At 34.8% G+C, this 25,967-nt stretch overlaps 1 protein-coding gene across 1 annotated transcript in view; it reads left to right on the forward strand.

Annotated features, from left to right (window-relative positions):
- The window catches only part of LOC126965408 (ATP-binding cassette sub-family G member 1-like), a 93,907-nt gene extending 70,790 nt beyond the window's left edge, over window positions 1-23,117 (forward strand). The window contains exons 5-13 of the mRNA XM_050809009.1: window positions 4,963-5,108; window positions 8,481-8,719; window positions 10,324-10,464; window positions 11,202-11,353; window positions 12,868-13,036; window positions 14,466-14,566; window positions 16,919-17,074; window positions 17,889-18,072; window positions 19,517-23,117. Coding sequence (XP_050664966.1) covers window positions 4,963-5,108; window positions 8,481-8,719; window positions 10,324-10,464; window positions 11,202-11,353; window positions 12,868-13,036; window positions 14,466-14,566; window positions 16,919-17,074; window positions 17,889-18,072; window positions 19,517-19,671 — 1,443 coding nt within the window. The 3' untranslated portion in view covers window positions 19,672-23,117. The remainder of the gene's footprint in view (window positions 1-4,962; window positions 5,109-8,480; window positions 8,720-10,323; window positions 10,465-11,201; window positions 11,354-12,867; window positions 13,037-14,465; window positions 14,567-16,918; window positions 17,075-17,888; window positions 18,073-19,516) is intronic.
- The last annotated feature ends 2,850 nt before the right edge of the window (window positions 23,118-25,967 follow it).

Below are 25,967 nucleotides of genomic sequence, written 5' to 3' on the forward strand. Positions count from 1 at the left end.
TATGCTAGCAATAATCATAATGCCAAATCCATTTTCTATCATAACTATCTAATTATCTTTAAAAATAGTCCCTAAAATTATAAAAAACCAAAATGCGGAAATTTATTTCGCCGCAACATCTGACAGCACTATAAACGTTGTACAAGTGTCATTGTACCTTAAGTACAATGACACTTGTACAACTGTAAATACAATGACATTGTAATCTGTAAATTGCAATGCAATGTACAGATTACAATGCAAGCTGTACATAGCATTGCAATGCCATAAAGTCTACAATTTTTTTTCTGCATCTACAGAACTTTCATGCTAAAATGGCAAAAGCTATCATTTAGTTATAGGGAGCTCTACGGAACCGTTGTCAGGTTACACCCATATACTGGGTGGCCGAGAAGTTGACATCCAATGCTAAAATTTGAAAGCCTCATGGTGATGAGTATCCGAATCACCCCTATTTATGTTCTACAATTTTGCGTAGTTTAGGAGATAATATTTTTTTCCCCTTTTATCCTTTTTTTTCACCGAATTGTGCTTTAGGACTTTTTTCTAATTTTTTTGAACACTTTTAGTTAATTTTATTGTTGATTATTATTAATTACAGTTGCAATAACCACATAAGAAACTAGTTTAGAAAATGCGGAACTAGCTTAGAATTGAGTCGTAAGTTCAAGATAACTGCTCCAGCTAAATACACGAAAATGTTCAAGGTATCAAAAAAAATATGGGGAGGCCTATGGCTTCTAAATATTTTAAAAACTTCCCAGAACATTGGCCAGTAAAATGAGCCAAATTCAAATTTTAGCTTTGGACGTCAACTTCTCGGCCACCCTATGGTATATAGGTGGTATAATTGTAAAATATGGTTAAAAACAGAAATGAACTACGTGATGTCGTTCGTAGATCGCAATATTTCGAGTTTTCAAGCTATTCCGATTTATTAATTTCTGCCGTTCCTTTTCGTTCAATACTCTAAACATTAACAAGTTTAACAAGTCTATTGACATTATTTTGATTACGTAAAATTAATCTTTAGGCAAAAGCAGGTTAGGTAAGCTGTTATATAACATGAATGACTGCACAACTGCATTTTTTCTCAAATATTATTATTTCTTTAAGTATTATTACTGTTTGGGTTTATATAAATTTGCAATCATAAATTGAGGAAGCGGCATTGCCAATACTGTGTGCTCGCTCGCACTTTGGGCTCGGGACTGGGACTTTGCAGAAATCTAAACATGTGAATTGTTACCACAATAGCTGGGTACTGATCTCTGATGTATGTGGTAGTGGTATTCATAACTCCTTTACCAGTTGTCCTAGTATTTAACATAATTGTATTTTTACAAGATATAACATTATACATTTACTGTCTTATTAATAAACGCGATGTAAAGTTAATTCAATTCCAAGATTAAAATAACTTCTCTCTGTCGTGTAATTCTGTACAGACAAAAGTAAGATAAAAAAAATTGGAATAACTTTACTATGCGATTATGATCAACACAGTATTTAAGTACAATATATTTTTAATACTTTTGTAACAAGCCATCTTGGTTTTCAAGTTCAATTGTGTTTTTTCCCGGCAATAGTCATCCTGTTCCAACTGTAAAAGTGGATTTCCTCAGGGAACTGTTTTAGGTCCTATGTTGTTTATTATTTATATCAGTGACTTTGAAAAAATAGCTCAACACCGTTGTTTTATGTTTGCTGATGATATATCGATTCTCATGTCCTCTAATACTGATAATTTAAATGAATATCAAATCGAATATGAACTCTACTTTGAAAAATATTATTAATTGGCTTGATAATAATGAATTAGTTGTGAATTTATTGAAAACAAAGAATTTGTAATTTTGTGTAAAAGGACGTAGACAAACTGATCTAAATATTAATTATAATGGAATAAATATTGAAGAAGTTGACAATACTATATTTTTAGGTCTAATCTTAGATAAGGACCCTAATTTCTCTGATCACATTGATAAAGTATGCCCTAAAATTTATAGATTTGTGTATGTCCTTAGAAGACTCAGGAGAATTGATTCTAATAAGTTATCGTTAATGGCGTACCATGGATATGTCGCTTCAGTACTCAGATACGGTCTTCTCATCTGGGGAAATGGTACAAGAGAACATCAAGCATTTGTTGCTCGAAATGAAAATGTATTCGTTGTATATGTGGAGTTGGTCCGACCTATTCATCATATTTTGACATTGCCTAATCCTACTAATATTATAAATGTGAAAGTTTGTATGTCTGGATGTATGTTTGAACTTCTTTAACGCAAATACTACTGAATGGATTTTGATGAAACTTTGCAATAATATAGCTTACACACCAGAATAACATATAGGCTATAATTTATAAAAATATTGTGTGAATTATCTATACATTCAAATAAAATTGGAGTGTCTGTTTGTAATATTGATATAACCCATTTTTACTAAATGTATATTATGAATACATATACGGTACATACACCAAAACAACATTTTTTACAATATTTGTCTGTCGGTCTGTCTGTCTGTTTGTTCCGGCTAATCCGGCGACTTTAACGGCAGGTAGCTGATGTAATAAGGAGTAACTTAGCTACGTTTATTTTATAAAGCAATATCCAAGAAACAGTCTAACTCTAAAAAAAAAATATATGGCAAAACAACGTTTGCCGGGTCAGCCAGTATGTATATATTAGAAGCGTGTAAATTTGTAACACAAAATAATCATTTATTTAAAAGGGCCATTCAATTGAATCCTTGTTCCACCAGATTAGCGGATATAGTGGTCTATGGCCAATGTCCCAGAACAACATTATACTTCAACAGTAGCTACGCAATGTGTATAAAATTATTTAATCATCTGCCTCTAGAAAAAAAAAACTTACCACAGAAACGATTGACTGGACTCCTGTTTAAATGGTTATTTGACGCAATAAATATATATCATTTCATTAACAACATATTCCGGTACGGATTAATTATTGACTGATTTTCTAATCAGTACATGATTCAAATATATCATAAATTTAGACTCGCGCTATCGTGTCAAGCCAAGTTGAAGCAACCAGAACTGGCGAGAAAACATCGATTATAATATTACATGTACTATTTGGAGTAGCTTTTGATCACCTAATAAGTCGAAAACTATTTCACATAAACATGTTAAATTGGCATATATATTCAGACTTGCAAGATACATATGTGCCCCAAATTTCATAAATACCCCTTAAACCGTTATTTGGATATTAACGTCCAAAAATCAAGAAGAAAAAACTCTAGACGAGTCCCACGTGACTTAGATATTTAAATTTTTGTTCTTTGATGTTTTTCTCTTTGGACTCTAGCATAAGTCTTAAGTCTATGTACCCATGTGTAAATATGTTATATTGTGGCGTTGATACTGTCATAATTAATTCTATATTACACCTTCTCGGAAAGTGTCTTGGTATAGGTAAATTCATTTCACACAAATATGCAGCCGGAACAGTTGCGTAAAAACCCATTTGTAACGTGGATCAGCTGGCAGTAAAAGTGTATAAGATTCCATTGCTAAAATAAGGTTACATAAAAACTGTGACAGTTTCTTAAATCTTTTTTCAAATACTTCAAATAGCTGTCTGCGTTCAATTTTTCAGAACTGTTGATAATTATGTCGCAGTTGTATTGTCAAAGCCGTGATATTACAATTTTACTAGTGATCTTATAATTAAACCATAGATTGTCAATCGACTTCATTTCTTACAATTTAACGGCCTGGCTTTAGTGATATTGTAACGTCACGGATATACTATAGTGATATTGTAATAGAATGATATAATGATGATTTTGACAGTTTTACTGATCGTTAGTTTATGAGGCCGTCTCTGATTGGTCTGTTTCTTGTATTTCTTGGCGAGTGCCAGAACCGAATCGGCCCATGTTTACTACTATTTCACAAATAAAATTTGAAAAACAAAATTATATGAACGATGCAGGATTCGAACCCATGACCTCCGGCGTTATAAAATTCTGTTTGCTTTGTTCAACTCTCACTCACGGTACTCGAACGGTTAGCTCAGTTGGTTAGAGCACCGGCACGGAACGCCGGAGGTCGTGGGTTCGAAACCCGCATCGTTCATAAAATTTTGTTTTTCAAATTTTATTTGTGTATTAATCCTAGAAGTGAGGTTTGTCACTTTAAAAACATAACATATTACTACTATTTCAATAATCATTTCAGACGTAAAATTGCATACACACACTAATGTTTACTATAATTGTTTTTCAAATTACGTTTGAAAAATAAATGACCAATCAGAACGCTCGACCTCTCACACTGCTAACTTCATTTATGATATACCTATATTTATTATAATATCATTATAGTGTACCCGTGACATTACAATGGCATTAAAATCAGTCCGTTAATTTGTAAGAAATTAACGGCCGTTTTCAATAACCTATCTATCCTTAGTTTAATTTACGGACACATTGCTGTCACCGTTTAATCATAATATCTTATCTATCCATAGTTATGTCCAATATAGCTATAGTCCAATGCTATCTGTCAATAGGTTATTGAAATGTACTTAAGCGTAAAATAATAGATTTGTCTACTTCTAGTAAGTTAAACTAAGGATAGATAGGTTATTGAAAATGGCCGTTAGTCGATTGACAATCTACGATTAAATTATAATATCACTAGTGAACTTGTAATATCACGGCTTTGGCAATATTCCTGCGACATTTACAATTTAATGTCAAAAATTATAATAATTTATTTTTTATTCTCTTCACGGTGTAGTTAGTATAACGCACTATATGTATCATAATATTTTGGGAGAAATTGCAATTCTACTACTCTCGTGAATCTAATATCCCGGCTTCGCCTTGTGCCTTTTATTTGTAATGCTCCTAGCAATAGCTGTAATGTTTTCTTTGCTAAACAATATAAAGTCATTTTAAATGCCTGTTACTCTTCAGGTGCACGAAATATTGGCGCTATTGGGTCTAAATGGAACATCACAGACGCTGTGCAGAGATCTTTCGGGAGGACAGAAGCGCCGGGTGGCTGTGGCGCTGGAACTACTCTCAGACCCTTCATTGCTGTTCCTCGATGAACCAACGACGTATGTATTTTATCATTTGCTTCACAAACAATTTCAGGTTACGAAAAATCGTTTAGTATGCGTGTTTTTTGCAATTTTGATAAGTTTTTATCGACAAATAAAATTTGAAAAACGAAATATTATGAACGATACGGGATACGAACCCACGACATCCGGCGTTCCGTGCCGGTGCTCTAACCAACTGAGCTAACCGTTCGAGTACCGCCTCGTTATAAAATTCTGTTTGCTTTTTTCAACTCTCAGGTTGTGGCTTCATCTACAGGATCTACTTTACAGTTGATAACCAGCTCAATATTTGCATATTAGGAAATTGACTTGAGATGTCGCTCTTGTAAATCTCAACAATATGTTATGTTTTTAAAGTGATAACCCTCACTTCTAGGATTAATACACAAGTAAAATTTAAAAAACAAAATTTGAAAAATCCTCATCCCGCATCCTAGAAGTGAGGGTTATCACTTTAAAAACATAACATATAGTTTTTATCGACTGGGCTTCATTTATATCTTTAGGCAATTTATTTTAAATATCTCAAACGTAATATTTGTTCTCTCATAGTTTATTATTGTCCAAGTGCTTAGACAAATAAAATGTATTATATTTTGCTTGACGAGTCAAATTTTTTGTACCTTTATCTTTTTTGCGAATATTATTTATAATTGTGTATTTAAGGCTTTTGTTGAAATTTTTCCTGTTAAGACGCATGCGTTAAATTCATAACTTTGATTTAATTTAATTAATTTAGTTTCTTTATAAATTTTTGTAATAGTAGTTAAAAAGTCATAGTGAAATAGAGATTTAATGATTTTGTTTTTAGTTATTTGTAAGATCTTTGGAGTAGCTTTTGCTGTTGTTCCCAAGAGTTAGGTTAAGCTACTACTTAGCTTAAGAAGTCTTGGGAACTTGTATTAATTTTATATCTTTTTTTGGTATTCTGTCAATGGCCAATTTTTTTTACAATAGCCCAGTGGGACGTTTCTTATGTTTAATGGATAAAGTGGACAAAGAAGCGCATGTGTCACCTGCTGTTGAGTGATCACCGCTGCCCACATTGTAACATCAGAGAAATCACAGGAGCGTTCCTTCCCTTAAAGCCTCGCCTAGTATGAGAATACTGGGTCTCGAAATCGCGAGCGATTGCCAATTCCGTGGCCACCTGGAGGGCAAAGCCAAATTGGCTTCGAAGAAGCTGGGCGTCATTAATAGAGCACGGTAATACTTCAAGCCGGGCCACATTCTAGCGCTCTAGAAAGCGCAGGTCCGGCCACACATGGAGTATTGCTGTCATCTCTGGTCTGGCGCACCCCAGTATCAGCTCGATCCATTTGATCGCGTGCAACGCAGAGCAGCTCTAATTGTCGGGGACCCAGTGCTCTGTGAACGGCTGGATCACTTGGCGTTACGTAGAGATGTCGCTTCATTGTGTGTCTTCTACAGCATTTATTACGGGGAGTGTTCCGAAGAGCTCTGATTCCTGCCGCCGAATTCCACCTGCGTATGACACGCCACAAGTTAGGATATCATCCCCACCATCTGGATGTGTGGGTGATCCTCCACAGTGCGGTTTTCAAGGAGCTTTCTTCCTCGTACTACAAAGCTGTGGAATGAGCTTCTTTTGCAGTGTTTCCGGGACTATATGACATGGGTACCTTCAAAAAAAGAGCGTACACCTTCCTAAAAGGCCGGCAACGCTCTTGTGATTCCTCTGGTGTTGCAAGAGAATGTGGGCGGCGGTGATCACTTAACACCAGGTGACCAGTACGCTCGTTTGTCCTCCTATTCCATAAAAAAAAAGCGTTGCTGGCCAAGCCGGTGTACGCGCTTATTTTGAAGGTACCGATGTCGTATCGTTCCAGGCACACCGCACAAGGAATTTCATTCCACAGTTTTTTTGTGCGTGAAAAAAAAATCCTTGAAAGCCGCCGAGGATGGAACGCCACACATCCAGATGTTGGGGATGTTATCCTAATTTTTGGCGTGTCGTGGGAAGGTGGAATTCGGCGTTAGTTGAAATTATGAATCAGCTCTTGGGAATATAATTAACAAGAATAGTTCCATTCTATCATCGAAGGAAACATTCCATCACAATAAGGAAGGAAAATAACCAAAAACAAATGTTGACATAAACAGGAATAACCCATAACTGTGAGTAACTGTTTACACATTCAACACTTAACGTTAACGTCTTAAAGTTTCTCAGTAACCACCTCAATAATTTTCAGTATTTTTCTTATAAATGACATTAACATATTGCCATTCATATTCAAAAAATATGTTGAATCATTTGATAGTTTTTAGATGACGTCAAAACTTTAACTGTTAGCCGTAACCGTCCATACTTCGCCGTCTAAAGCTATTATTAAGGTAAAATATCTAAATAGCAATGTTTTCGATATTATAAAATATATGCCAAGTGCCATACCATTATGCAACACATTTCGCAGTCTTTGTTAAAGTCATCGTTAAAAACCCTAACTAGAATAGTTAAGAAATAAATAAATCTAATAAATAAATTAAAAAATAAAAGGACGAGGCTAGAGGTCCCGGGTTCGAATCCCGGTTAGGTACAAGCATTTATATGATGAATATGGATGTTTGTTTCCGAGTCATAGATGTTTGAATGTATTTATGTATGTTTATATGAATTTATGTATGTTTAAGTAAGTATATTGTATTAAAAATATCATTGTCTTGTAACCTATAACACAGGCTATATATGCTTAACTTTGGGCAAGATAATTTGAGTAAAAAGTGTGTCAAAAAAAATTTTTTTTCTTTATTAATACAACAGAGGCCCTTATTTTGTTAGGTACAGGCTTAAGAACTATGTTAGTACTAGCTGACCCGGCAAACGTTGTTTTGCCATATAAATTGTATAGATCTTTTTCTTGCTAGTTGATAAGAGATGGCGCTAGTTGTATTCATTAGTAACAATCACACTTCTTTTATATTTTGTATAATTCACACTTTAGTTTTATAAATTATAGCCTATTTGTTATTCTGGTGTGTATAAGTCTATTCAGTAGATTTTGCGTTAAAGAAGTTCAATCATACATCCAGACATACAAACTTTCACATTTATAATATTAGTAGGATGTTACAATTTAATTAATAATAATAAGTATAATACAATTTGTTTAATATAATTCATAATAGGGTAGATAGTAACCTCGTAAACAATCTGAGACAGCGTGCTTACTCGAGAAAAACTTCAATGAGTATCAGTGAATCCACTTTTCCCGCTATCATATTCAGGATACTGTTAGAAAATGAACGCAGCCTGTCAGGACGGATGACAACCTGCATATATGGATAGGATGCAAACAAGCCTTAATGATTGACAAATGATTATTAACTTAAATACATTTTCAGAGGTCTGGATTCATCCGCATCTACGTCTCTGGTCTCCTTACTGAGTGGCTTAGCACGTGGCGGCCGCACAGTTATCGCGACAATCCACCAGCCTTCAGCCTTGATATTTGAGAAGATAGACACAGTCTACTGTCTAGCTGGTGGAACCACCTTGTACTCTGGACCAAGAGCGTCGCTGCTACCTGCACTCGAGAGTGCGGACCTTCGATGCCCTCCATATCACAATCCGGCTGACTTCCGTAAGTAAATTATATCAAATCAAAAATATCTTAGATAATTTATACATCTAGATAGAGTGTCTTGGTGTCACCGATAAAAACAGGCCAGGAATATTAGTTTAGTGTGCGTGGCAAGCTACGTCTAACACTCGCGGTTTGTATGACAGTTTGTGTTAGTATGCGTGATTAGATTAGATCTAAACTCAATTTATTTCGACGTTTTCACAGCTGTCATAGCCTATCTTGGATAAATATTTTATTTGTGGACCTTGGCGGGCATGGGCGCCACGCGCTTTGTCTGCCACAAAGCTTAGCACCTCAGGGGTTAAAGTATAAAAAGAGAAATTAAAATATGCCTTTAGGAATAAGATGACAGTTCGCTTCATAATTTAAGCGCTATGTATGCAAAACGACTTATTCAAGTACAGTGCTTTCCTTCGATGACTGCATAAATAAAATAGCTTAGAGTATTCAACCGAAGGAGACGAAGAATCACAGGAGCTTTGTCTGCCTTATAGAAACAAGTACGATATAATGGGATTCAACCGATAACTAAGGGTATGTTCCGATATGCACTGCGACCACTTTACAGTGTGACGTCAATTTAGTATACTGTGAAGCCGTTCCTTTATAGCCAGTTATACTGGTTACTATTTAAAACGGAACGCAATCCCGTATACTGTCAGCCGCAGTGTGTTAAAGTTTTCTAGTTCATTAAAAAAACTGCTGTTGGAGAACTGTCAAATTAAAAATGTTTGGGTTTAAACTGTAGGTATTGTTTATAAAACGTTAGGCGCTCGAGTGGTTTTGACTGATCACGTGATCAAAGTACTGCGAGTACCTTATCTCGAAAACGCCAGTGCTCACAGTAGAATATAGCGGCGATTTATGACTTCATATATTTCCCTAGAGTACTGCGGGCAGTATACTGCCAGTCCATAACGGAACGTATTTTTCTACAGTGATAGCACTGTGCAGTGCTCGCAGTGCATATCGGAACATACCCTATGCCACATATGTTATGACGTTGTCTTAAGTACTAGGAAACACGTAAACATTTATGACGCTTTTAAACAAATGTGTTTTTCCTGTCAATATGTGACAACAATTAACGATTTCCGACTTTGGTTTCCCTTTGTACATAGAAACCTGATCTTTATATTTATTTACCGGCGTCGTTGTCTTATTCAAATGAATACAGTTTTATTCAAATTATACCTACACATCTGCTAAGTGTGAACATTCATGAATGATTATTGATCTATTTCTAAGATAATTTATATGTTTAGATAAAAGGCATTTATTTTCTCAAAATTGATTCCTTTAGAATAATTCTTTATGATGTAATTTACACATACTGGACACTACTACCGCTTCGGAAACAAATGGCGCACTGAGAAAGAAGGAGCGGCGCAAGTAACTCTCCCAGCATTCTTTTTTTGCCCTCTTTTTAATCAAATATCACGTATATTGACAATGAACAGTCATAATAATTATTTCTTTAAATTCTTCTTTATAACCAAGCTGATATATAGAAAGAACAGCTCTCATTTGCAGAGTAAACAACTATATCAATGTCAGCAGCAGATTACATATCTCATCTACCATATCTGTTTTCCTTTCAGTAATGGAGGTGGCATCCGGTGAATATGATGTAGACTTGCAGAAGGCTGCAAAAAAAATGTTAATATTCAAAGCAGACCCAGCTCCGACCGGCAGCTATGAAGAAAATGTTCCCATTATTTCAACTATATCGGATGCCTTAAGTGAGTGTTCTTTTAACTTGATTTATAAACTTTTTTACAAATCCTAGCTGGCTGTTATTATTTATATTTAGAGGATCCTATATAGAGATCAGTGGGAGGCTCCTTTGCACCGGATGCCGGCTATATTATGAGTACCACAACGGCGACTATTTCTGCCTTGAAGCAGTAATGTGTAAGCATTACTGTGTTTCGGTCTGAAGGGCGCCGTAGCTAGTGAAATTACTGGGCAAATGAGACTCGACATCTTGTGTCTCCAGGTAGTACAATAAATTTTATGAACAATATATTCGGTAGGGGTGAGAATCGGTCGTCATCTATTTTTTATACCCCAAATATTTTAATAATTGAAGTTTTTTTGAGCGTTTGCTGGGTCAGCTAGTCTATACATATTTCATATAAACAAAATTGGTGGGTCTGTTTGTAATATTGAAATAACCCTTTTTTACTTCATGTCTGTCTGTCTGTTTGTTCCGGCTAATCTCTTAAATGGCTGGACTGATTTTGACGGGACTTTTATTGACAGGTAACAGATGTAATAAGGAGTAACTTAGGCTACGTTTATCTTAGAAGAAATCTTTTATTTTAGAAAAATAAAGTAATGTTGCAATGTCTAAGAAGCGGGCTTAAAATAATGTATATCGCAAAACAACGTTTGCCGGGTCAACTAGTAATAAATAATATTGCTGACAAATGTCACACGAAAGTTTTAATAATTTACAATCTAATTTTAATTACAGATATCGACACAAAGAAATCCAAATCGAAATCTCTACAACGCAACACTAAGTATCAACAGAGCCGTGGCAAGAACATGTACCGGCCGGCAGGCCTTTTCCAACAAACCTGGATATTGCTCTATAGGAATTACTTAATGACAACTAGAAATTACGTAAGTTTCAACTTAACGCTTGGCTAACTTAGACTCACCCAAACAGGCTGTGGAATGTATTTCATGTTCAAGCTGTTTCTATGCGTATGACCTTTTGAAATGTTGTATTACACTAATAATAATATAAATCTAAACAATATGTTATGTTTTTAAAGTAAGATAACCCTCACTTCTAGGATTAATACACAAATAAAATTTTAAAAAAACAAACAAAATTGAGCAGGTTATCAACTGTTAAGTAGATCCTGTAGATGAAGCCACAACCTGAGAGTTGAACAAAGCATACAGAATTTTATACCAAGGCGGTACTCGAACGGTTACCTCAGTTGGTTAGAGGACCGGTACGGAACGGTCGTGGGTTCGAATCCCGCATCGTTCATAAAATTTTGTTTTTCAAATTTTATTTGAATATAACACTAATATACAAGCTGTATTCGTAAAGTGTGACCAGGCGATTATACCGTAACTATTACAGTTGTCATAAAACTTTTAACTGATATCGAAAGTACGTTAACTAATCAGTAAAATAATGTTAATAACTTTTTAAAAATCAAATGAGAAGGGTCGAAAATATTGATATTAAACACTCCCATACATTTAGTATGAGATTTGGTAGTTCTTGTTTGATTTTTAAATAGTTATCGATGTCATGTTACTAATTTGACTTAATTACCAACGAGAGTGTCTCATTCCGCCTGAGCCAAGCATGCAAGTGAGGGTGCGGAACGAGCGACAGAGAGGCACGATCGACCTAAACTGTGGTTTAATTTTTAAAAAGGTTTAACAAAAAACTCAATTGAAGACTATCTCAAAACAAAATACTATGCAATAAAAAGTAAAAAACTTTCGTATTGTTCTACAATTTAACAATATTCTTATTTTTAGAGTTTTCCTATTCAAAGTGAAATGAATAATATTAGACTAACTAAAAGTCGATCAAATTATTACGAAAATTTCTCGTAACTAAATTATTTTAGTTACAATTATTGTTATTTTTGGAATCGGAGTCCTTTCGCCGCGGCCCCGATCTCGCCTCTCGTCTCGTCACGTCGCACATGCGACACAAGCACATCTCACCTGTATGTAGTTACAACGCAAAAACCTTGGCTGACACCGACTCCAATTGAGTACCTCCATTTTTTAAGTCGGTTAAAAATATTTGAATTAACAAGTGCAAATAAATGTTAATTTGTCGTAACAATTTAAATTTTGACTGGACTGCTTCTTTTTATTATACAAATTCATAAAATTATTCAATTCAATTCATAAAAGTATGCAATTTTTACACGCGAGAACTTTAAACGGCGAGATTTCAACCCTTGTAGATTTATACACTAATTTGATAAAATTATTCCATTTTTCAATTTGCAAAATAAGATTTTTGTGAAATTATATAATTTTCATCTATTGTCTTTGATGAGGGGAATTGGATGTTAATTTTATCTGCTATTTATTCATCAATGTTTTCTTATGACATTGTAAACTGACTCAACAGACAACCATTTTTTTTACAGTCTCTGTTTTTGTACCGAGTGGCTGCGCATGTTGTGATTGCTTTGATCTTTGGCTACCTGTATCTTGGAGTGGGAAATGACGCAAACAGTGTACTGGGGAACTACGTGTATTTGTACGGGTCTATGCTACTGGTCGTTTACACTGGCAAGATGTCTGTTACAATATCATGTGAGTATTATTTCCTTTATCTATAGTTATCTGACAATAATTCTTATAGCTCGAGGAGTTGAGAGGATTCTGATTAATACTAAAGCGTTCAGGTAGATGCTCTTGGGCGTCACGGGTTATCCTGCCTAAAATCAGCAGGTCGTATCAGTCGTCACGCCAGCATTAATGAAGTCATCCACGGGGCATTTGCCGCTCTTCATATACCAGCTGTTTATCTGCGTCCTGATGGAATGACGCTGGTGGCTTGGGCAAGGGGAAGGGCGCTGGTCTGGGACGCGACTTGCGTTGAAACTCTAGCTCCTTCTCATGTCCAAGTTACGTCAGTTGGTGCTGGGGCTGCTGCTTCGACTGCCGAAGACAGCAAGCGTCGCAACTATGTCGGTCTCAGTGCGTCATACATCTTTGTGTCGTTTGGTGTAAAGACACTTGGCCCGTGGGGCCCAATTTATATTATGATTTATATTATTATAATGTCTATGTAAGGGTTAAATGTGCCCAAATAATTTACCATCCGATAAAAAGAGGATACAGGGATAGAAGGAATAGATACTCATGAATATACAAGCATGAGGTCTATTGATTGGCTGATGATAACCTAGCCACATATTGGGCTGAGGATTACGACTGACTTTCTTACGCCCGTTCTTCTCAGGTCTGAGGCAGTCTATTTTGAATGAGTGGTAGTTTTTGACGTATAAGTGATTTTGAATCTTATTTTGAATAAAAATATTTTAATTTGGATTATAACAAATACACTCATCTTAATAAAAGCAATTAGTTTTTTTTCTTTAAATCTTATTGAAAGTAAAATCTACCTAAAACCCGTTCGGAAGAGAATTGTTTCAATCCTCAAAAAACCGCCTACAAGAGATTTTTTTTATGAAAATAAGGGACGGGACGACCAGGACGTACAGCTGATGGCAATGGATACGCCCTGCCCATTAAAATGTGGTGCCACTCAGGATTCTTGAAAAACCCTAAAAAATCTGAGTGGCACTACAACTGCGCTCGTCACCTTGAGACATAAGATGTTAGGTCTCATTTGCCCAGTAATTTCACTAGCTACGGCGCCCTTCAGACCGAAACACAGTAATGCTAACACATTACTGCTTCCCGGCAGAAATAGGCGCCGTTGTGGTTCCCATAATCTAGCCGGCATCCTGTGCAAAGGAGCCTCCCACTGGCCCCCCACAAGATGGACCCATGATCTGGTCAAGATCGCCGGAATACGTTGGATGAGGGCAGCGCAGAACCAATCGTCGTGGAAATCTTTGGGGAAGGCTTTTGTCTAGCAGTGGACGTCTTCCGGTTGATGATAATGATGATGACTTATTTAGATTACTAGGATATTCTTGTAGAGGCGAATTCTTCGTCCAACGAAAGACTTACTTATTCTGTTTCCCTTTTAATTGTATATTTTCTTCCACAGTTCCGCTTGAGATGACAATATTAAAAGGAGAATACTTCAATAAATGGTACAATTTGGGGCCCTACGTGTTTTCTATATTGGCCGTAGAACTACCATTTCAGGTATTACAAACATTTCCAATTAATTCTTACAGTAATATTTTTATAATTCTACTTTTTATCCTAGCCAATAGTCTTGAAGTAAGCTCTATAGAATCGGCACATTTTTATTTTTATTGAAGAGGAGGGCAAACGCGTACGCGTCACCTGATGTTTAGTGATCACTGCCGCCCACATTCTGGTTCATCTGATTTTAAATTAAGTTAAGGCGCGGACTGACTTGAATTGTAAACGCTACAACCAATAGTACAATATTTGAGTTGATCATGAGGCTAAGCTGTAAATGGGCATTTATTTTACTGGTTTTCTTTAGTATATTCAAAATATACATATTAAATTGAATGATTGTTCGGTTTAAGTTTAAGAAAAATACAAATTCTTTTAAATTGTTTAAAAAAAGAATGTTGTTATCGCTGCAAATTCAGAGATTTTAAACTCCAAAGTTTATTTTTGGGAAGCAACCTCCAAATTTTTTATTGGACATTTCAAATTATATATAAACATTCTATTCGCTTCAAATTTTTCTTTAAGTACTTCTTTTTGTAATGTATTTTTTGCGTCGGAATATTTTCATTCCGTTATGAATAGACTCTCTAAGAAACCAATTTTTGTGGATATTGAGGTATGACCGCGCCCTAAGTTAATTAAATTAAGTTTGGTTGCCAGCGTTAAGAAAAATGAACGCGCTATTTTGACGGTACCCATTTTTATTTGTTGTGTCCTCTAAATATCGCACAAGGCAGCTCATTCCATAGTTTGGTTGAAAGAAATTTCCTGAAACATCACAGTATAGGGGAAGGAATCTTAAATATGAAAGGCGGTTATTTTTTCAAAACTGATCCCTTTAGAATACGTTTTGATGTCAGTTATGCGTTAACTGACTAACCACATCCTCTGAGAGAGTAACGGCGAACATATCCCTCCCATTATTGTTTTTGCGCTCTTTCAAGAGATACATATCTCTAACTAACTTGTCTTTATGAAAAAAGACGACCAAGTCAGTTAGCTGATGTTAAGTAAGACACCCTCATAGAGATGCAATGCCGCTCATAATTTAATTGAACCCAAAATGAGCATCTTCGCTATAGAGATCATCATTTTGGAACAATTAGCCCAGTAATAAATTTACTTCTAATAAAATACTTTTCAAAAGATTGAAACGCTTGTAATAGAAACTTTTATAATTATTTTATTCAACTCGATGTTTCCTGACCAAACGGTTTCTGAGCACTTCTTTAACGGCCATTCCCAATATACTATCTACAGATGTAGATAAATTACTACCTTCTACTGTCACTTAATAATCTGAAGCTGTCCCAATATACCCGATAAGTCATTCTTATCGCCAGTTTACTGTTGGAATTTCCATACAAACTTCTATCGCTGGTAAGCTATACGTCGTCCCATTGACAGACAGCGTGTACGGATATGTTGAGTTACCGTTGATAAGTTTACTGGGACAGAAAAGTCAACGATAGTTACGATTTTTATCTCAAGTAAGAGATAGACTGAATATTGGCAACTGCGTCTGACAGGAGTCTAGATGGTATTAATTTCAATGGCTTTTCAATTTCAATGGGAAAATATCCAAAGTTCAATAGAGAAGATGTTCTAAAATTATCTAATTCTTCGACTTACAAACATGCTTTTGAATAAACTTCCTTGTGCGGTGTTTCAAAGGCGATACACCATGGATGCCTTCAAAAAAGCGCGGACACCTTTCTAAAAGGGAACATTTACCTGTGATTCCTCAGGTGTTGCAAGAGAATGTGGGCGGTGGTGATCACTTAACACCAGGTGACACGTACGCTCGTTTGCCCTCCTCTTCCAAATACTATTCTGTATACTTATTGTTTTTTACTGTTAAAGTTTTATGCGTGAGTTTCTGCTATTTCAATTAAACAGGTGTTATTTATCTGTGAAGTTAAACTTACTTTTTGCAACAGTTTTACTATATAGCACTTCACAAATATTTTTTTGTCAAATTTGTCTAACAACTTTTTTTTTAAATAAGCCCACAGAGGTTTTGCGCTCGTTCTTCTCAGGTTTACGTCTCACGTTAAATAAGTGATTTAGAATCCTATTTTGAATAAACATATATGTATTTGTATTTCAACGTCTGATATTCGAAAACCACAAGATACCTTTTATTAACAGACATTGTGTTTATAATTGATTTAATTTAAATACACCGAAACACAACAATGTTTACACATTACTGCTTCACGGCAGAAATAGGTGCCGTTGTGGTACCCATAATCTAGCTGGCATCCTGTGCAAAGGAGCCTCCCCCTGGTAAAGTATGTAAGTTTGTTTTAATTACTTCTCAAACTTTAACGATTGTGTTATTTTCAGATGATATCCTGCGTGTCATACGTTGTACTTTCGTATTGGCTCACAGATAATCCCTTGGAACCAACACGCGCCACGCTGTTCCTAGCCACAATCGTTGCAACTTCACTGTGTGCTCAGGCTTGGGGATATTTCATTGGATCTACAACACCGACCAAGGTAATATTATAACAAAATTGTCTCTAGTAGATAAATACTTCTATACTTTCGAAAATTTATTAAAGTAGGCGTTACTTTGCGGAAATCCATAATCATCCAAATGTTTTGAGTTTTCTTTAGTGTTAATTCCGCCAATATTTGTCTGTAAACAATTCGACACGTGTTTCGCCTCTACACGAGGCATTCTCAAGACGTGTTGACTCGCTAAAATCTGGCACGAGACATTTGAGTCTCGGCGAAACAGGTGTCGAATTGTTTACAGACAAATATTGGCGGAATTAACACTAAAGAAAACTCAATTCATTTGGATTCTATTCTTTCACAAAGTTCTTTGACACCTTAGGGAAGTTAGGGAAAAATTATTAGAGTGAATTTATACGATGCGCGCGCACACCGTCACGCAAATTCGACACCCTGACGTTAGCTGGTCAACTAGACCATTTGAATTAAACTTCAGTTCCCAAGCCTCTTGTAACTCATATTATGTCTACTGAACCACAACCAATGGACGAGAATTAAATAAATTTCAATATACATATACTGAATTTCAATTTATATAGAAATTTTAAAATAAAAATTCTCTCTTATTGTATAAAAATAAATTAATTATTTACAATTATTTAATTAAATTATGCATGTTTATTTTCATTGGTTGTATTTAATACCTTCTTTAATACAATGTAGGCCGCTGAATTGAGTTTCCTTCTCAGGTCTGAGGCATAAATTTTCAAATGGATGGTAGTTTTTGTCGTTCAACAAGTGATTCTTAAATGCGAAATCTATTAATTATTATCTTAAACATTAATTGTTTCAGATCGCAGTGTTCATCGGTCCAGTTCTGGCTTGTTTGTTCTCTATATTTGGTTTCTGCCTGGCACTAAGAGACACGCCCTACGTGTTCCGTTGGCTCCACCATATCTCTTACTTCAGAGCAGGCTTCCACGTGGCAGTTCACTCTGTTTATGGCTTTGACAGGACCAAGATGTACTGTTCGAAAAGTAAGTTAATTGTAAAAAATTATTGAGGGTTTTTTTTGGTTAGTGGTTAGGATTTGTCCGATAGATGTTTATGTTTTTTTATAACATTAAGGGACGAGACGAGCAGGACGTTCAGCTGATGGTAATTGATACGCCATGCCCATTAAAATACAGTGACGCTCAGGATTTTTAGTATATATTGAACATTCTGGTACGTGTAATTTAAGCATATCCTGTGCTGCTTTTGGTGAAGAGCTTAGGTCTTTGGTCGTAATAATTGGGATTTCGAAAAAGTATTTGTCGAATTCGTTTGCAATTTCTATTTCCGAATTGATAATGCGATTATTAATATTTAAACACATAGAAGTGTTACGGGAACTTGATCTACCAGTTTCATTATTAATTATGTTCCCAGTTGCTTTTACTTTATTATTACTGTTTTTAATTTTATCTGAAATGAAACTTGCCTTTTTTTTTCTTCATTTATTTAGGGCCTTTTATATATAAAACAAAAGATTTTTTTTTAACTTAACAAACTAAAAAGAAAAGTTAATAAAAGGAAAAGTAAGTTATACAGTCTTCAACAAATAAGACTTATGGATTCAAACAGACTTATGGCATCCTTAGATGCAGGACGGGCAAGTATACAAAAATACAAACATGCCCGTATCATATCTGTTCAATCCCATAAGTCCTACAATTTTGTCTCTACTAGACTGAAATCGGTGAAAAGGGGTGCACTTAGGGGTAGATATATATATTGGTTTTATGGTAAAAGTATTTATTTACTTAAGATACTAAATTAATCTATGACACTTGCTAAATAACTATAATTATTGGTTCTACTTGTGAGTACGCGGATCTCTACTATTAATTGGTTAAAATGGTTACTCGGACCAGTCCTGTAATGGTTATAGACAAATGGTTAATGGTTACTAGGACCGGACCAATCAATGGTTACTCGCGTACTGCCTAAAGGCAACACATGGTTTTATTACAATAAATTTTATCTACTAAGCAATATTTGTAATATAATGCTGTTTGATGGATTTACTTCGAACAATCGGATACATTCATTTAATAAGTGTTCAACATTAATCGTGTCTTCGCTTCATGATAAACAACCTTAAAGGGCTTGGAGTATTTTGTATATTGTATACTGTATTGTGTTGCTCTTATATGCAGCACAATATGCTGCTCTTATATGCAGCACAATATGCTGCTCTTATATGCAGCACAATATGCTGCTCTTATATGCAGCACAATATGCTGCTCTTATATGCAGCACAATATGCTGCTCTTATATGCAGCACAATATGCTGCTCTTATATGCAGCACAATATGCTGCTCTTATATGCAGCACAATATGCAGCTCTTATATGCAGCACAATATGCTGCTCTTATCGTAATATACAGTTTTTGATTGATTCATTGACAGCACAGTAATAATTGTCTTTGTTTTCAGTGTACTGCCATTACAGCACGCCTATCACATTCCTCAAGGAGATGGACATGGCCACGATAAACGTTGGAAATGATATCGCCATTGTACTTACTAACGCAGTGCTAATGCATATTCTGACATGCTCCGCGCTTTGGTATCGACTTAACAAGCGGTGAACGCAATATATTAACTCAAGTGAAAATATACCAATAAATAGTTGATTTTTAGTAGTTAGATAAATAATTACAATGATATGATGATGAGTGATGACTATTAATTGTAACACTAACTATTTATAAGCCTCGGAACGAATATTATTGCATAAGCATATGATCGGATTTGGGACGGCCTAAGCAATATTGATATGTCGCATTGTCAATCGCACAAAATTATTACTGTCTGGACTGAGTAGCGAGTACGACGGATCAATTGGTGCGAGGCTAGTACCAAATCCGAGCATGTGCTGCAATAGCCTAAACTATTAGTGACGTCATTGGATGAGCGGAAGTCCAAAAGTCTCATTAGTATTTATAGTAACAATCGGACAGAACGGAATACAGAAAGAAAACGAGAAATCTAACAATAGTAATAAATAATATGTGTCAATTCATAATTTAAAACATTTAAAATAATCGCCAAGTCACTAAGATGGCGGTCGGGCGCGTTAACAATTCGCGCGTAATAACTGCGCATTAGTTTCGCGTCCCGCTGGTGTCGTGCCGAGGCTTATATAAGATGACAAGCATTTGTGTAATAAATTTGCCATATAATGCAGCAGATTAGATATTTAAGGATCGCACAAACGCTCCTATAAGGGGAAGGGCAACGCGTGTGACTGCCGTTACCCCCTACGCGCTGACATCTTATTACCCCCCTCCCCGCCATCGTCTGTCACCCCGTGGGACGGTCGCGCACGCAGTTGTCAGACTATAATAGAGTCTTGTATGATATATTACATATTGTGATTTAGATTTTATATCGTGCTTCGATAGATGACTAACGTTTCTTGCCTTAATTGAATAGATATTAGATAAATGATACATTATTTGCTCGGTAATGTTACATTAGTTACATTCAACATTTTTGATTTGTAGACCATAATCCCGCTTTGAAATTGATTGTAAATTATGGCTTACAAATTGATATTATTGGCTTAGATTATTTTATTTGAAGTATTAATAATTTATTTATTGTAATTTGACAGTTATTGTAAAAACCCAGTAGTTAATAAATAAGTATAATATATTTTAAAGCAATAGATGTAAGATCATGCAAAGTATTTTTGTTTTTCTTAAATGTGGAAAGTAAATGTTAATGAAAGTAATGTGGAATCTACTTAAGAAGTTGGCTTTGGACCTATTAATTTGATTCTTATGCATTAATAGCCTAATAACATTAGTAGTATTATAATAAATTAATAGTTTTAGAAACCAAGTTTTGTTTTAAGTGGTGTAGGTCTAATGTAATGCACACGAATTTCAGTTACATGATAGTTTTTTCTCAGTGAGACATTATATTTGAAGAATATAATAAAATATCGTAATAAATCTGATTTGATTGCTTTCAAATTATGGATTTATAAAATACTTAATAAGAATTATTTAATTTTGTGCCTTACTGTAGATGAAAAATTTGAAAATTAATCAGATTGTAATTATTTAAAATTTAATTGAATCTACCCAGTACCCCAGGAGGGGTATTATATACTTATTAATGGAATAAAATAAATATGGTAGACTAATGGAACACGGACGAATACACGTTTCCCAGTATACGCTCTACACGGCTGTTTTAATATGGATATACAGAATGACCGACAAATAATGCCGTTTAAATGATGGCTGTTTTAGTATGGATAAACAAAATGGCCGATAAATAATAGTACAGCGTTCGTGCCATAATGTCAAGATTATCTAAAATAAATACGTAAATTCCTTATTGCCATAAAAAATATTACAAAAATGGCAGAAGGAGAAGCCTCAGCTTCAACTGACATGGGATCATAGATTCATGTTGCCATGCAGAGCTGTTTTTCAGCCATCCGCTCCTCCCTAAGGTGTTGAGTGGTAGTGGATGTAGTACGATGAATCTTCTGTATGATTTAATATTGAGAAGCACTATTCGTTTCACAGCCGACTTCAAACCTAATATACTATTTATTTAGACGAATGACTTTAACAAACGACCAGTGAATATAATGATATTATATTGAAATATTAATCGTGTGTTTTTATATTTATTTAATTTCATTTTTTAAGCTTTACTCATAGTATTATTATTTAATTACATATTACACACGCGTACATGTTTTATTCCGATATGTATTTTCAGTGATATAGAACCAGCAAAGCAAAACTGTCCTTTGTATTTCTCTCACAAATATCATCAGAGGAGTGTGTTTGAAAACTGGCACTGTCACCGTTCCAATAAGGAATTCAATGAAATCAACAGACCTACCTACCCTTACAATGTTCGGGAATACAAAATTATCTTCAAGTTATAAAATTATATTTAAAACTCAACCTTTTCTGTCTGAAGGTTTAGTTTCCACGAAGTTCATATTGAACATAGAAGCTGTACCTTCGCGGTGAATTACTTTTGAAACACCCATAGAAATCTAAATAAAAAGTCAATAAAAAAGGACTTATCCACACTAGGCGAATGTAGCCTATACACACTTTACATTGTTCCGTACGCTTGCAACGCTCTGGTTATTAAGAGACGGCTATAGAAATTACTTCTAGATCACATAGTTGAATTATTATTACCATATATTTTACTCCAAAAAACAGCAATTTAGTTAAAAAAACCGATGAAATTTAATTTTTTTTGGTACACTGAAATACACATTATGTAGGTGCGCATTGTTTTACTTCCGCCGTTCCGATTAATACTAAATCACTGCTTACTCGTTGGTGGGTCTATAAGTCACCTGTGAAGCTTCAAACGCGGCTATGTCAGATATACTTAGTACTTACCTTCTTACTTACATTTCTATTAGAACACCTGATTGAAATTAAATATCTTAGTGCATTAATAATAAAAACTTGACATACAACATAACTATTGAACTACTGAGTTCATAATTCGTTTGTTAATATGACATTTAATGGTGCTAATATCTCACTTGATAATAGATTTTAGCTGTACTAAATGATATTGAAGATGCAACGTCTTAAAAAGACAATAAATTGTGAATTTAAAAGCTTATTGATCCTGCTTCCCCTTAACTTACGCAAACTGTTTCGCTTTGTCTATTTTCAAACAGCTGATAGGGTTATGAACTCTTCTTTAGTAAGCATTACTTAAGGGAAAGCGTGTTTCAATATTTAATAGAGCTTAAGAAAATTTAATAAAAGGGGCCTATTTTTTATAATTTCTTCCTTCTATATTTTTATTATAATATCACCAGTAACTAATTTATTAATAATTTATTATTGTGTCTGAACCATTTCATCAAAACCTATGTAAAATCTTCATCAAAACGATCCGAAACACGATCGTAAATCAGCAAAAAAGACCAAAAAGTTTTCACTTTTATTTTAAGTTAAATAATGTTACGGTAAGTATTACGCCTGTTACTTAAAACTTGATAGAAATAAATATTTTTTTATTATTTTAAGCAATTGTTTTATTTTACACAATATCGCTGACTCGAAGTTCCTTCTTTGATTGCTGTGCAGTTCCAAGCTACATTTCTTGTAGAGGTGATCCATACTGCAATCTCAACTAGACTCATGTGGGTTTTAGAAGCATAATTGAAAATTTTATGCCAATTTTGAAAATCTGCATGCATCACTCGAGAGAAAGAGTTTTATTGGCTTATATGATGTGCTTATCAATGCCCAGATCTAAAATTGAGGGTTAGAAGATACACTGAAAGGAAACACGGAAAGGCATTGAGTCGATTTTAAATATAAGAGAAAAGCGTTAGGGAGTTGAGAAACCAATATGTTACTATGGGCAAGGCATTTTATCTTTAGAGATGTGGTTACTATAATAGAAAGCACTTAATATTGATCTAATTTACACGGGATGATCACGGTATTTGGCAAATTTATTAAAATAATAATTCTTCTACACCCCACGTATTTTTTTACAATAAAATATATTTTTTACACTATTTTCAATTTAAATTTATTTTTCATTTTTTAGTTAAATTTTCTTTAAAAGCGTATTTTTAAAACTATTAAGTACTTTAACATTATTTCCTGCCTTATCGACTATAGATGAAAATTATATAAATTAACAAAAATCATATTTTGCAAATTGAAAAATTGAATAATTTTATCAAATTAGTGTAATGTCATCGGTCCTCGATAAATCTACAAAGTTTGAACGAAATCTAGCCGTTTAAAGTGGGTCAAAATCGCGCCCAAAGAAGTCGGTTACAAACATACAGGTGAAGCTAATATAAAGCGTATAAAAACATTTTGTTAGCAAGGAACCGTCGACGGAGCGAAACGGGAGGTTCTACATACTCAACTTGCATGGCATTAATTTAAAGCAAACATTTCGTCTGTATTTTGTCTAGTTTATCTAAGCCTGTCTTAATACCTGAAATCAAAATGAAAAATATCTGAAGTGAAAATGAAATCATTATGGCATTGTATAGCAATCTTAGCGTTTATCTGATGAAAACTTTATAATTATGGGTTATTTTAACGCACAAATAGGAAAAACGACACGAAGACAGTCAAGTGGTAACCAAAATATGGATTTGGCTAAAGAAACTGTAGTGGAGAACGACTGATTCAATTTGCACATGAAAAGAAGCTCAGTATAATGTACACTTTCTTTAATGACAAAAGCAAACAAATGTGGACATGGAGATCTCCCAACAGAAACATCAATAATTAACTAGACTACATACTTACCAACTTACATAAAAACGTTCAAAACGTACCTAGACGTATTAAATATTCAAGATCCGTCACACCACAGGTGCGTAAGAGCAACTAGTAACTTAAAAAGCATCAAAAAAAGAAGTAACAACTATTCTGGTTACTCAAAACACATTAAAAAATAATGCAGAAATTTCTAGGCAAGTATTTAGAAACACTGGGCAATTACCAAAAGTCCTTAAGAACCATGACAACTAGGTGACACAGTAAAGATTTACTATAATAAAATAACAGCAACTGTTAAAAGCAGTTTGAAAACGGCTCAACTACGTACTACAATGGCAATGAAAATTGTAGCGCTATACCTGAACGCACGAGAAGATTTATAACACGTAGAAATTACCTAAAGAAGACGAAGACTAAAACAAAGGCAATGAAAAACGATTTAAGTGTCCTCTACAAAATTATAAGCACGTATAAAAGACAAGACTACAAATACCATCGAAGACAAACAATAGAAAGATACCTCAACACATCAGGGAGCTAAAAGAGCACTATGATCTCACAAAGCATGGAGGGCGTTTGCGAAACGGAGAGAATCACACAAAATAGAAAAAACATAGTCCACAAAGCCACTAAGTTTTCAAAACCTTATATCACGCCCAAGAAATAGACAAAGAAAGCGCTCTACGTCCTCAAAATGAAACTAACACCACAGAAATATACCCAATAGAATTCGAAACTATAAGAGATATTAATTGCCTAAAATCAGAAAAAAGTCCGGGACCAGACAGGAAGCAATAAAAGCGGCTTTCGCAATCCTAACCAAACCGCAGATTCTGTTCAACGAAATAGTTAATAATAGACATCTCCACAACGCCTCAGCAGTGGTCAGAGTCAGACATTATATTGTTATATAAAAAGGGCGATCCCAATGATACAAACAAATATACACTCAGTAGTCTTCTGCCGTCGTTATATAAACTTTCCTCGGGAATTATAAAGTATAGAATTAGCGCAAAACTCGATTCACTCGATCACCAACCAATAGAACAAGCAGGCTTTCGGAAAGGTTACTCTACAGTCGATCACATTTATTCTGTGGGGCTACTTATTGAGAAATACCAGGAATTCCAGCGACGCCTCTATATAGAGTTTATAGATCACCAAAAAGTCTTCGACTGTTATATATACAGATATTTTACATAACCATACGGCAGACGTTGGCAATTTTGTGTCTGTGGACTACTTGATCGATTTTGATTGGTTATATGGAGAGAGGAGGTGAGGAGAGATCACTGTCAGTGTGGGAAATTTGTATTAAAAATGGGTCTTAGTCTAGTATTGTGTATCCTCACTATCCACAACTGAAGTTGGGTCCATTGTATACATTTTGCTTAGAGGCAGAAGCGATATCAGTTTAATATATAACAACAATAATTGCATTTTTAGAAACTGCGTTAGAGTTGTGTGTCGTTCTATGCTCAAAACGACGTTGCGAGCCGAGTAATGGAATATCCGGTGGATCCAGAGGTTCCAGAGGGGAGATATCTATAATAGAAAATTTAGCAGTTACATAATTTGTAAGCAAGCAGGTAATATCTATGACTTTTATAGAATTCTCCACC

Source organism: Leptidea sinapis, chromosome 7 (assembly GCF_905404315.1).
Source record: "Leptidea sinapis chromosome 7, ilLepSina1.1, whole genome shotgun sequence".
Taxonomy (NCBI): domain Eukaryota; kingdom Metazoa; phylum Arthropoda; class Insecta; order Lepidoptera; family Pieridae; genus Leptidea; species Leptidea sinapis.